Below are 13,978 nucleotides of genomic sequence, written 5' to 3'. Positions count from 1 at the left end.
TTGGCTCGCTGCAACCTCCGCCTCCTGGGTTCAAGCGATTCTCCTGCCTCAGCCTCCCGAGTAGCTGGAACTACAGGCATGCGCCACCATGCCCAGCTAACTTTTGTATTTTTAGTAGAGATGAGGTTTCACCATGTTGGCCAGGATGGTCTCTATCTCTTGACCTCATGATCCGCCCGCCTTGGCCTCCCAAAGTGCTGGGATTACAGGCATGAGCCACCGCGCCCGGCCAGAACTACCACTTTTTAAAGGAAACCTTTTCTCATGTCTTTGTTATCCATTTGTTTTGAAAATATCATCAAGGTTAAGGATCAGCTAAGAAACAGAATAATTTACATCTTACATTTCATAATTTTATCTATTTTTGCTTATAGGGGAGACTTGAGATTAAACAACTCCTATTGTTACATTTTTACAAATATTTTTGTTTTCAAGAAAAGCATGTCCATTTGAGGCTTCCATGTGGAATTTCTGAGAAGCCTAAGGATACTGTCCTCCAACACATGGTTCCTGGGGCATAATGTGGCCATGTGGGCAATACGTTCAACAGACGGACCATGGTGAGGGCTGCTTGAGGGCCCCAAGTGGGTGAAGCCTGGTTGGGCCCGTCCTCATGAAGCTGGAGGCATTACATCAGTGCCTACAGCTGCTCTGCCATCTCCTGCCCCTGTCCCCAGTTCTTCATGCTGTCACAGCCTCTTTTAAAATGACAACACATCCCTAGGAGAATTAAACAGTATTTAAATTCATATTTAAATATGCATAATGTGAGTAGATATTGAAATACCCATCATTTTCCTGGAGTAGGTGCTGGCATTTAAAACATGAGCACACTGGGCACAAGCACATCTCTGGGAAAAGCAGGGCTCCCGGGGCTCAGCCACCCAGGGCCAGGTGCCCAGGGGCCTTCTCTGTCCCCTGACTCATGCTCTGAATCCAGACTTACAGTTGTCACTGGTCTCCCGAGCTCAGGAAACTGCCCTTCATATGGATGCTCTGTTCTCCTAACAGCATCAGTGTCCACTATTTCCTGAGTGTTGATCAGGTCTGGGCCAGGTGCCAGAGCTACATGTTCTGGTCCAATCTTCTCAAGAACCATGTGCAGTAGGAATGACTACTGTTGTATAGGACATGAAACTAGGGCTCAGAGAGGTCCCTAGAACTGCCTGAGCTCACCCAGACAGGAGGTCTCAGAGCCACAATATGTGTGCATCCAGCATTTGATCAGAGAGAGAAGAAATGTCAGGAGAGGACCCACCAGACACCACTCTGCCGTGTCCTTTTAGACCTCCTTGTCTGCTGAGAGGTGCTTCGGACAGCAGTTTCCAACAGCTGGGTGTTGTTATCACAGAGCTTACTTGAGCCTGGCAATGGGACTAGAATCCAAATGCTGAATGCGGAAAATCTTTCAAAATACTTGAATGTCAAAATGCAGAAAGATCTCTTTGGTCACTTCAGGCTCTATTCTTCATGACTAGTTAGCTAACAACAAGCAGAGTGGAAAAAAAAAAGGCAGTGAATTTCTACTATTTGGTGTGTCAGGGAAGCTTGGGGCCAATGGAGGGGTTGATTCATAACGTTTGCTAAATCCTGTGGTGTAAACAATCCCGCCCTGGCAGATCCCAAGCTGCCAATGTGCTGTCAGCTGGCTCACAAAATTCCTCACACTTCAGCAATCAGCTCTCAGTACCAGCAGGTTCTGGCAAGCCCCAGCTTTGGGCATCCATCCCCCTTGGCTCCTGTTAGTCACATTATTTGGAAAAGACTCCTTTAATTCACCCATCTATTAATAAATCTAGAGATGTTTTGGTTTGCTTTTTGTGTATTCTGTTTATTGTTTATTGAAGAATCGCTTGTTTGTGGGAAGGGTGGATGAAGGATGCCTGTGGCAGAGGCTGGCCCCAGCTGGCTCCCAGGCCACTTGGCACGGAAGCCTTATGGCTAAACTAAGTGCCCATAATACCCTGTTTTCCATGATGTGATAATTACGCACTGCATGCCTGTATCAAAACATCTCATGTACTCCATACACACCTATACTATGTACCCATAAAAATAAAAAATAAAAAATTATAAACTAAGTGCCCAAAGGACCTGGAGACAAACACAGAGAAGCGTGCGGGCTGCATTTGGTCACCCTATCGGGTTAGCCTGGATACAGATGGGTCTATCTTGTGACAGACTCTCCTTGACCAAACCTTAGCCAGGCTCCTCCAAGCCCTCTTCTCCACTAGGCCTCAACACTGGCCTTCCATGTCCAATGCGTGTAGAGTAGTTTGTGTATTCCTTCATTATTCTTTTGGTGTCTGTAGGGTCTTTAGTGATGGTGCCTGTTTCCTTCCTAACAACAGTAATCTATGTCCTCCATTTTTTTGTTAGTCTTGCTAGAGGTTTGTCAATTTTATTGATCTTTTCAAAGAACCACCTCTTTCATTTATTTTCTCTATTACTTCTCTGTATCTTTTTAAATTTCTGCTTAGATTTTTATTATCTCCTTCCTTCTGCTTGCCTTGGGTTTAGTTTGTTCTCCTTTTTCTAGGTTATGGAGCTAAGAGCATAAACTATTCATTTCAGAATTTTCTTCTTTCCCAAAATTTCCTCTCAGTGTTGCTGTATTAAAGCAGTGGATAAAGCCATGTCTCACAATTTTTGATATTTTATCCTCATTTTCATTCAGTTCAGTAGGTTTTTGGATTTCCCTCGAGACCTCCTCTTTGACCCATAGATTATTTATAAGTGTGCTGTTTAGTTTCCAAGTGTTGAAGGTGTTCCTGTTGCCCTTCTGTTGCTGGTTTCTAGTGAGTCCATTGTGGTTGGAAAACATGTTCTGCATGGTTCAGTTACTTTTAGTCCTCTGAAGATTGTTTCCTGGCCCATCGATATTATAAATAAGGCCTACCGGGTCCCTGGGCCCTGAGGTCCATGGCTAGCTGGCCTATTTCTCCCCATCTTTCAGAACTTTCTTATATTTGTCTTGTACTTACTGTCCAAGGTTTTAAGTTGTACTTAGCAGAAGAAATAGAGAAAAGTATGTCTAATTCACCCTCCGGGAAGTGAAGCCTCTCCCTAATGGTATTTTAAAGCAAATACTGTCACTTATATGCACATCAGTATAGGCCTAAATGATACACAGTTAAACATTACTGCAGATGCCTACAGCCTACTACTTCAAAACTGCACAGTGGCTGTGAATGGCAGGTACTATAGTCTGCATTTTTAGATAAGGGGGTGGAGGTTCATAGGGGTTACCTAAATGTACGAATTACATGGTTATTCCATGACTCTGAGACTTTCCATGTGCTTTTTAGTTGTGATGTTAGGTCACTTCTAGGTTAGACGAAACAAAGTGAAACATCAGCCCTGTATGATCTGCCCATGGCTGTGGAGTCAGCTGATGGAGCCGAAACTCTGACTTTGCCATTTACTAGCTCCTCAACTTCTTTGTGTCAATTTCCTTGCCTGGAAAATGGGGGTAACAATAAGAGTGACCCATAGAATGTGAATGTGACTATGAAATGGAAGGAAATCATAAAGATCAGGGGACACATTCTGTATGGGCGAGCTACCTCTGTTATTACTGTGCCCTTGGAGGAGTCTCACAACTCCACTTGACTTTGGAGAGTGGGTGGGGCCTCCTGGCAAGGGCACTGGCTCACCACGCTGTCTGATGAAAGCCTCCACTAAGTCAGCACTGTGTTGTTATCTCTGTGCTCCTTGTGGGCTAATGTGAAGTTGACCCTCCCTGGGGACTGCTGAAATAAAAATCTAGAAGGCTCACATTAAGATTGTTATCATGTCACCTTTTTATATTTAAAGGCAAAGCCCTGACTTCTTCCATGTGAATATGTACATGCAGATAGTACTCAGGACAAGTTGGAGCCACTGGAATCTAACACATGCTGGTGTGCAGAGCCATCCTCATCCACACATGGTGCAGCGCTCATCCACGCACAGGACACGGAGCTCATCTCCAGGCTGGGACAGATCAGGCCAGCATAAGACAGCCAGGCCACTGGGTACCCCACGCTGAGCACCCAGGCTTCCTGCAGCCTCCTAGACCCTTCTGGAGTTAGGCAGGGCTCAACATTCTCTTATGCTCAATACAGTGATCTTAGAGGCCTCCCTCAGGAGCTGTTAATGAGTTTGCAGGCTGTTTCTAGTATTTTATTTCCTCAGGCTTATTACCCACCTTCCACTGTTTGTCATCTACCTATTTCAAACAAACCCGGTTTTGGTGTTGCTGGAGAAGACAGGATTCCAGGCCAGAGGGCTAGATGCCAAACCAAACCTACTGAACACTTTCAAGCTAGGAGCCAAGTACAGTCACCTCCATGAGGAGGAGAGGCTATATGGGATGGAAGGGACATCCCTCTTTCTGCATCTATTGAAATGATAAAAAATATAGAACAGATGCATGGCTACCTATGTGTAAGTCCATCATGCTAATGCATATTGGAACATACACACTTCTCATGTAATGCTCACATAATGTAGACATTAAAATGCAGCTTATTTTAAATTTCAGTAGCACTTACTGAGAAATACAGGCAGTTTAACTGCTATATGCTACATATGAAGACAGCAATTTGTGGTCCTGAAACCATAAAGGGAATTTTAGGAGAAGGATGTCTTTCTATTACATAGTCCACAGGCTTGGTTTACTATGGAGAAAGAGGGAGAATGGAGCTAGCTGTCATGATCACAACACTCCTGGGTAAGGGGCAGATGAAAATACAAGTTAATGAAAGTCTCTCAGTCTCAGGTAACGTGCCTAATAATCATTAACAGCATCCTTCGCCAGGGCAGAAAAGCAGCAGCGTAATGAACGACACTCCCAGAGAAGAGTGATTTTGAAATGTGCACGAGCTTTAGGTTTACATTCTCTCTCCACCTGCCCGAGCTCGGCCTTGTCCTGGACTCTCAGGCAAGTCCTCAAGTCCACCCAGAAGAAGTGCACAGTAACTCGCCCTGAACACTGCCCGCTAACAATCTCTCGCCTGAGCCAGCTATGCAGACAGACGGACGCGATCAGGCCATGGACAGAGCCCCTGAGTTCCTGCAGAGATCCAGAGACAGTGATTGGGCACCCACTAATAACAGACAGGAGGGGCCACAAGGCACGCATGAGAAGGCAGCTGGGGTGGCAGAGCTAGGGGCGCTCGTGCGGCACAACCTCCACAGAGAACGTAAAGTGTGGGGTGGGCATTCTAGTTTCTTCAAAAGCACCAATGCTAAGCTGCCCGACAGGCACCACTGACGGTCCCATCAACTGCATATGAAGAGGCTGAACAGGAGGGTTCCCCACAGGATGCCAGGCAGCGATGCAAGGCCAGGTTGCCACCACACAGTGGATTTCACGGCCACATCCCTACATCTTCCCCAGCAAGATCTGCCCTCATCGAAGGCTTCTGAGATATGACACAAATGGAAACATTTCTGCATAAGAGTTCTTCTCCGTAAAAACGGCGACCCTGCGATGCAGCGCCTGAGCTGCTGCGTGCCTGTGACTCACGGATGGATTTCTTACCACGTCCTCCTTTGTGCTGACTGGCTGGGCTGCTCAGCGGGGGCTCAGGTGGGCTGAACGGAGAATGGCGCAGGGCTGTCTTCACTGGAAAAGAAAGCAGAGCAAGGAGCTGTTGTCACCCTCCTTGGGCATGGAGCAGCATGCAGCTAGTGTTACTTCATTCTTACCATACGGTGTCTCTGGAGACACAGGAAATGCTGGAGTTGAACACATGGACTCCTTGCTACTTAAAATTCTGCCGTCGATAATATCGAGGTCCGGGGGATAGCCAGGGGTCATTGTCTGAAATTGGCACAGGGAGTAGAATGTGAGAACAGGGAGTCAAGTGAAGGCCCCTCCAAACAGTTGTGGTTGTGGCTCCCCCAGGCTGGCCCACTGAGCAAACCCCTCCTCTGAGAGTAGGACAAGGAGGCTGAGGTCTGGATCCACGGGACAAAACCAGCCCACCTCTCCTAGCCGTGGAAAACTGGAAAACACTTTCACGTTCAACAGTAAAGGAAATGGAAGGTATCTTATGGCCCATCCTTCTAATACAATATACAGCTAATAAGTGAAGTAGATAGAGTTTGTAATGGTACAGGTAAATGAGTATCACAATATTAAGCAAAAAAGCTGGATAAAACAGTCCTTACCCATGGTATTAATATATTCACAGATGCATAAAAACACGTAGTATTTTTAATACATAGCATAGAAAAAAGTCCGGGCAGAAATATTCTAAATATTAACAGTGGTTTCGTTTGTGAGTCAAGACTATGAATAGCTTTTTTTCTTGTGAATTCTGTAGCTTCCAACTTTGCCAACTTGAAAAGAAATCCTACCCGTGTCTAAAATAATTAATTGTTTTGGATACACCAACCTGCTTTACATCCATTCTGACTAGAAGCCTTACCTAGGCCTCTTGGAAGAGCAAGACGCTCTCGTCTGTGGCCTCACCTGTGGGTCACCTCCTAGGAAGGTCTCGGAGGGAGGACTGAGGACCCTGTGTGATTGTGATGACCCTGAAGGAAGGCTGTGTGTGCCACTGGCTGCTGCTGTCGGGCTATGGAGAATGGCTAAGGCCAGGCCTATAAGAGCCCTACCTCGAACCCACACAACCCACCCACATGCTGTGCTCCTTGTGCCCATTCTACAGATTAGAACATAGAGGCTCGGGTGCCCTGAGTGAGGTGGCCTCACCAGCATAGCTATCCCTGGGGTGCATTAGCCAGGCCAGCTGACTGTACACTGTGTTCTCCCAGCCACACTGCTTGCCAGGTACAGAGGAGCCACGACCACATTTGTGGAACCAGGACGGAAGGTGGGTGCGGAGGGTAAGTAACATGGGCTGTATTCAGGGACAAGGCCTGGTCATTGCCCATTCACTCGGGGTTCCAGGACAAGAAAGGGAGTGGAATGGGCCCAGAAACTGGGACCTGGCTGTGGCACATACCTCTTTGACGTCCGCTGGTGAGGGGAATGGCGGCAGGTTCGGGGCATAGTCCACACCAGCCTTTCCCCATGCACATTTGGAGAAGGGCAGCTGCCCCCCAGCGTCATTGTCGTACTGCCCCAGGCTCAGCTTCCTGAGTCTCCCGCCCAGGGGCTGTTCAGCAGAGGAGCCTGTTAAAAGGGAGACAAGCGGGCTGCAGGGCACTTCCTTAAGGCGGAGTGAAGTGCCCTTTCCTTAAATCTTGCCTGCTGCTTCTCAAAGGTGCTGTATGCTGCATCCTGGTCACCACTGCTCTGGGAAGATGCTGTGGTTGCTGAAGGCAGCTGATGGGAAACCCAGGGCATTCTTAGACTCTCAGGGATGAACAAGGCCACAGCTTTGGAAATGTGCAGCTTCCCCAGGCCAGCATGCTCCTTCCAGAACAGGCCACTTGGAGACAGGACCAAGCACCCAGACTCACTCGCAGTGCTGGGAAAGGACAGTGCCCGGATGGAATGCTGGGTGGGACTGACAATGACCCAGCTGGGAAGGAGGCCCCCGCATGCCACCCCTGGTGTCCTGTCAGGACCAGAGTGCCCTGAGGACCACACACCTGCGGTGACCTCGGGCAGAGTGTGGCCCGACTATGATAATTTGAATCTTAGCAATGAGAAATTCTGGAGAGGGAACAAACCTATTATTTCAAGCATCAACAATAAACATTCACCATCCCAGTCTTTCCTTGCCAGAAACACCACAGGCGGTTATTCCTGACACAGATCCCTGGGGTCCCCACTCTTGACCAAATTCTGTTCTCTGTGTTGGGGAAAATGGGGGTTGGGCTGAGATCTAATTTTCTAAAACCTCTTCCCAGGGATTCTTATCATTTGGCAGTTAGGAAAAACCTGCTGCCAGCTATTAAAAGAAGAATGTTTCTATTGATGACATAGTCTGAAAATTCAAACCCAACAACACTGTCCCCTACAGTTTAGATTTAAACTATAAATACATACTCCCTGTAAGTGAAGAGTGCAAAGTAGCATTTCACTGAAAGATGGAGTTTGATTCATTAACATGAGTGGCCCACATAAGGCTCCTCTTAGAATGACTTTGTTCCAAATTGGTTGATGGCTGCCCTCCAAAGTGAAATACATCATGATAGTGACATACAGTCGTGCTGAACCCATGATATGCCACTGACACCTTCTACATCCAGAGACTTCAGAAGCTCACAGGAATGCAAAGGTTGGCATGATAAAGAGAAGGTCCCACAGAGAGGGACAGGACGTCGACCCACCATGCCTGCCTGAGAGGAGCAGCAGGACTGCTGTAAGGGTTCTTGTTTCTGTCTGCAGCATGAGGAGGCTCCATTGCCCGACCCTACCAGCTACGAGGTGCCACTCAGGTGGGGCTTAAGGAGGCTCCTGGGCTGAGCCAGGCCGGACACCACCCTCCCTGTCCCATGGGATGTCTGCTCAGCACCACACAACAGCGACCAAGCAAGGGAGATCCAAACCCAGGTCCTTCCAAGCAACCTTCCACCTCTTCCTTCCATCCTCTCTTCGGTTCCCAGCAGCTCCCTCCACAGATCCAGGGAAAGAAGGAGGAAGAAGTGTGCGTCAGGACCTGGGATTTGGGGTCTCACATGTATCCCTCACCAGCTGCAGGACATCCTCAGCCTCCATTTCTTTATGGATAAAATGAGCATAATGCTTGCTCTCTTTTCCCTCCCACAAGGGGGAGGATTAAATGAAATGAAATGGCATATCTGAGAGCCCTACTCACACAGCAGCCCCTCACTACAGCACCCTCATCCCCATGGTGCAGTGGTCCTCGTCCTCGCACTCACCACCCTCCACAGGACGCAAATGCTGCAGGCCAGGGAGGGGACCACCCTCACTCCAGTGCTCTTCAACACACAGATGCATTTGCAGCCATTCCAAGAATGAGTTTAAAGAGGGCTAGCGGAGGTGTGAGGTCACAAAGTCGGGCTGGCCCCACGCACCACCTGGTACTCAGCTCAGACGTGGAGTTTGTTCCTGAAGCAGTCAAGGTGGCAGGCGATAGCCCTGGGTGTTAGCGACGGAAAGGAAGTGCCATGGCCACAGGCAAGTGACTGAGAGCCTGGTCCCCTCCCTGGAAAAAGGAGCCATGCCGCTGGCCTCAAGGAAATTCATTCCACCAGGGAGGACCTATCTGTGGAGGGCACCAGGAGCTCCACTGCCCTGTACTGACATTACAGTCCACCCACAGCCTAGAACTTCAGAGGTCACTTCCAGAGAGGTAATTTTCAAAGGGGAGGGAATAGTACTTCTGTTCAACATCCAAGACAATATGTGGTGTTTTACCAAAAACGACATGGCAATATCATTCCAACATGCAGTGTTGCATGAAGCACACAGAAAAAACGGCTATGCAAATCACCTTGATTTGAGCATTGTACATCGTATACATTTATCAAAATATCACACTGTGCCCCATAAATATGTACAATTATTATATCTCAACTAAAAATAGTAATAATAATAAGAAGAAAATTGTGGACAGTGTGGTCAAGTGTTCTCTTTGATCTGGAGAAGGCGGCTGGGAAGCGCATGTTAACGCACTCAGACCTCAGGCCTGAGGCTGGAAACTCACTGGCTTCAGAAACTGAGGTCCCATTAGGGTTGACAACAGCCAGCACAGCCTTGCAGCTTAACTCAAAGGCAAATCCAGGTCGTAACAGGGTCCAAAAAGGAATTTCCAGGACTAAAACATAAGTCTCAATGCAGGACGCTTGGACTTCTTCTAACCTTTCAACTTGGAGGTTTCCTTCAACATGTCTCCTTTAGAGCAGCCAGGGAATACAATCTGTGCATGAGCTGACACGGAGCCAACAGTGGGCTCCGTCCTGGGCCTCCCAAACCAGAGGAGGCTCTGAAACACAGGCATTCTGTGAGCTGGCCCCAGCAATGTCCCTGTTGAACACACGGATTTGAAACTTTTCCTCAATTCTCTCTCTCCCCAAAGAATTACAATGAAAAACAGAATGTTCTTCATTCAAAAAAAGTCTCAAAGTCTCAAAAAAAAAAATGTTCTTACTATCCCACCTCCAGTGCTTGTGCTAAAATCTGTGTGGCACCATGTCTGGTTAAGCAGAACTACATGCTTCTCCCTCTGGATGGATCAATACTTCTCAGTATCCTGCCACTGGGACCACCAGGAATAAGATGGTTTCCACAACTGAGGGAACTTGGCGACGGAGAGCGGCTGTGGGTCTGAGGCCAGAAAGAGGCTCTGCAAGCGCAGGATGAATGGGGGAGTCAAGGCACCTGCAAAAGCGCCACCAGGCCCTGGATTCCAGGATGTGGCCTGTATAGAAAGTGTGGCTTCAGCCCTGCAGGTCCTGCTTTCCATTCCCAAAAGGGAAAAGACACAGGCACACAAGGTCAGCAAGGCTCAGGCCTCTGTGGGGTGTGGAGATCCCTTCCTCTCGGACTGCAAACCTTGGAAATGGAGAAGTTTATTTTGAAACGCCGGAAAAAACAGGGCAAAATGAAACAGAGTTTAAGATATTGCAACACCACTTAGTGCTAGGATGCACCCACATCTGCCCAGGAGGTAGTTACAAAAGAAAGAAAAACAGGAGACCAACGTTTATCCAGCAACAGTGACAGTCTAAGCCTGGGCAGGTGCTCTCATAGAGAAAAGCCCATAATCACTCCATTAAGGCGGCCTGCTACGTCTTTTTTGCAGACAAGGAGAACGGAGGCTCAGGTCTGAGTACTCATCCTACACCACACAGCAAGTCAGCAGAGAGCAATGATTTGTCACCACATGTATCTGACTTTAAAATCGACAACTGCCAACTCTATTCCTCTGCGGTCACTCTTCCTTACCCACTGGTGCCTTTCCTTCCCTTCCATCCCTTCCCACCTCAAAAAGCCTACACAGGGCAGACAGGGGCCCCATGGGCCCTGGGATCAAGAAGGCTACGCTCATCCTGCTGAGGAAGGGGCACTCTTCCTCCTGGACGTGTCCTGATGGGGCAGCCAGCAAAGGTTTCACAAATTCTTCTGTCTCTCGCATGAATTTCAGATTTAACAATGGCTTATTCTTCCCAGTCTTAGGAAATCTGCCAAGTGTCTAAGTAAATACATGGGGTCCAGCAGAGAACCTGGTGCGGGTGCATTTCCAAAGGGTCTGAGTGCACAGCAGTCTAGAGAAAAGGAAGAAGGGACGGTTTTCAAGTTCTTCCCATCTGAGAGTCCTTGGCTACAGGGAAGGTCAGGGAAGGTCAGAGAAGGAGAGAGAGGGCAGCTTGCTCAAGGCGTTGCTACCGAGCTGGCGGGAGCTGCCGTCGAACCCACGTCCTGCCACCAGCAGTAGATGCTCACTCAGAGGCTAGCCCAGGGCCACTTGGCAGGGGTGGACTCTGCCTCTCTGCTCACAGGGGACGAGTCCTCAAAGCCATCTCCAGAATGAAATGAGAACGACACAAAGCTGGCTTAGGGGGTCCTACAGATAATGCGGCAAAGGCTGGAGCTTGGCACACAGCTGCGGGCAGTAAGTGTTATAATGCGCCTCACTCGAAACGGACTGTTTATGTTGTCATTAAAAGTCAAGTTTTATGGGACTTGAAGTGGGCAAACACGCTACAACATTAAGTGACAAAAGACAGTGGGCAAAGATGCATGTGTAGTGTGGTTTCACTTTTATTTTAAAAACTAAGAAAATGTCCTAAAATGCTCATAAGAGCTTCTCTCTGGGTTGTGTAATTCTAGGCACTATTCATATTTTTCGTAAATGTTTCTATCTTTCAGTGTTTTCGCTAGTAATATGTATTACCTTTTAAAATTAGGGAAACAACACAGAGATTATCTTCCAGAGGAACAAAGCTTCTTTTATTTTTACTACTCTGTGCTGCTGTACTGAATTTCCCCAAATCCCGTTCTAATTTTGCATTAGTATTAGTTCCTGTATTCTCCCAAACTCATGTGTTTGATCCTTACACTTTCCCTTCCCTCTGATAAATCTCCCGTGTCTGATAGCCATATGAAAATTAATGTGAGAGGTAGTTTTCTGGACCAATATGCTCAGAGGAGATGTGGAAGTGACATTCTCATTTATAGCGAGCAGGGCTTATGCTTCCCAGAGGTTACAATGCAAGGCGCCCTGCAGCAGGGGTCTCTCTCTCCCTTCTTTAATTATTCAACAAACGGAATCTCTGTGCTCCTTTAATTGTTCAACAGAGACCCAAGGCAGGCCCACTAGCTGTCGTCTTCAGGCAAGACAACTTGAACGTGAGACGCCACGCTGGGTCCAAGGTAGATGCCCAGAAAGCCCACTAGTGGAACAGAATCCAGTCAAGGCCCCGGTGCCACATCCAGGCCCAGGACGTTCCACCAGGCGCTGCCTCCCTTTAATCGGTGCACAACGTCTAGGGCAGAGATGGCGATGGAAGCCAGACCACGGCACCTATGTCTGCTGTGTACAAGAAAGAACCAAGGAAGGCCCTACGGCACGGGTGCGACAGTGGGCAGGAACTAAGCTCAGAGTGGGATTCCAAAACGGGCCCCTGTCCATGAAGAATGGACCATGCTAGGAGTGCGCCCTGGAGGCTAGGGCTGCCCCTCCCACACACCCCGCACCTCTCTCACAGGCACACACCCACACACTCACATGCACACAGTCAAACTCTCATGTGCTCCCAGTCTCCGGCACTTTTTCACATCCACACACTTGCAGACACGTGTATGAACACTCACTCTCACACGGTCTCTTACACACACTTTCTCATAACACTCATGCAGACTCAGCCACTCATGCATTTGCACACACACTCACACCCACGTCACTCACACACCTGCACACTTCACACTCTTATAGTCTCCCACACACTCTTACACTCACACACCCTCGCACTAATACTGTCACCCACACTCACACAACAGTCACAAGCAGACACACACACTCATGCTCTCACACCTTCTCATATACTTACACTACACTCACTGGCACTCACACACGTGCAGTCTCTCACAGTGTTTCTCATGTTACACACATTGTCACACTCACACTCAGTCTCATAGTCTTGTACACTCACAGCCTCACAGTCTCACACTCATTCTCGCACAGTCTCTCATACTCACACTCATGCACAGTCTCACACCCTCACTCACACCCACCCTGTGCTCCAACACGGCCCCACAGCTGCATGTGCTGCTCACAGATGGGTGGTCCGTGATGGTGGAGGGTCAGGTTCTGCATTCTGAATACGGTCCCCACCTCATCACCCTGCATCTGCAAACCTCACACCTGTGTCAAACAAGCCCTTCTCCCCACCTGGGAGCTGCCTGTCAGGAAGCCAGGGCGCTGGCTGTTCCTAGAGGTCCGTCCTTTCCATCCTGGCCCCTTCTCCAGGACGAGGCCACCCATCAGCATCTCCACTGTAGAGGGGTTGGTTCCTGGCTCCCTTCCAGGGACAGATGCAGCCAAAGGCACCCTCTTCTCACTGAGAGCTGCCCCTCCACTCAAGGCCCCCAGCTCCTCATCCCATCCACTGCTCTGACTAGCCCGGCCCCAGGGTCCACAGGTGACTCCATGGCAGTGGTGACTTGGGCTGGGTCTCACGTGTGCACACAGAGCCCACGGCCCATGTGCTACACCAAAGTTACACCAGGGACTTCCAGAACCACCCTTTTCAGGTGGCTGCAGGTGGGGCTGAGGTGGGAGAAGCAAAGCACTTTTGCTTCACACTCTGATGTCTGGTGACCTATGAGAAGCCACAGCTTGGGGACATTTCCTCAGGCGGTTCATTTGCTAGCTTTGGTACGCTGCCTACCAAGATCAATGCTCACCTCTCCAGAGAAGGTCTGCATAAACAGCAAGCTCTGTACCTCTGCACTGCCAGCTCAGAGAGCTCTTGGATTGCTTTCTGGGGACAGAGGCAGTAGCAGCCAGCTGTCCAAGGTGGGGACAAGGATCAGGTCTTATTCGCTCTAAAGTCTGTCCAAGCTGAGACACCCTGAGGGTTCAGTACTTCTTTAATAAGTCAGTGA

General features: G+C 48.7%; 1 protein-coding gene across 4 annotated transcripts in view; it reads right to left on the bottom strand.

The window, feature by feature from the left end:
* TNS3 (tensin 3) overlaps positions 1–13,978 on the bottom strand; it is a 223,798-nt gene that overhangs the window by 55,120 nt on the left and 154,700 nt on the right. For all 4 annotated transcript variants that reach the window (XM_032758139.2, XM_058445056.1, XM_058445064.1 and 1 more), the window contains 3 exons: positions 6,960–7,129; positions 5,695–5,809; positions 5,528–5,611 (listed from right to left, as the gene is read on the bottom strand). In XM_032758139.2, coding sequence (XP_032614030.1) covers positions 5,528–5,611; positions 5,695–5,809; positions 6,960–7,129 — 369 coding nt within the window. The remainder of the gene's footprint in view (positions 1–5,527; positions 5,612–5,694; positions 5,810–6,959; positions 7,130–13,978) is intronic.

This window comes from Hylobates moloch, unplaced genomic scaffold (assembly GCF_009828535.3).
Source record: "Hylobates moloch isolate HMO894 unplaced genomic scaffold, HMol_V3 SCAFFOLD_1, whole genome shotgun sequence".
In the NCBI taxonomy this organism is placed as follows: domain Eukaryota; kingdom Metazoa; phylum Chordata; class Mammalia; order Primates; family Hylobatidae; genus Hylobates; species Hylobates moloch.
This window is presented reverse-complemented; position numbering and strand designations above follow the sequence as displayed.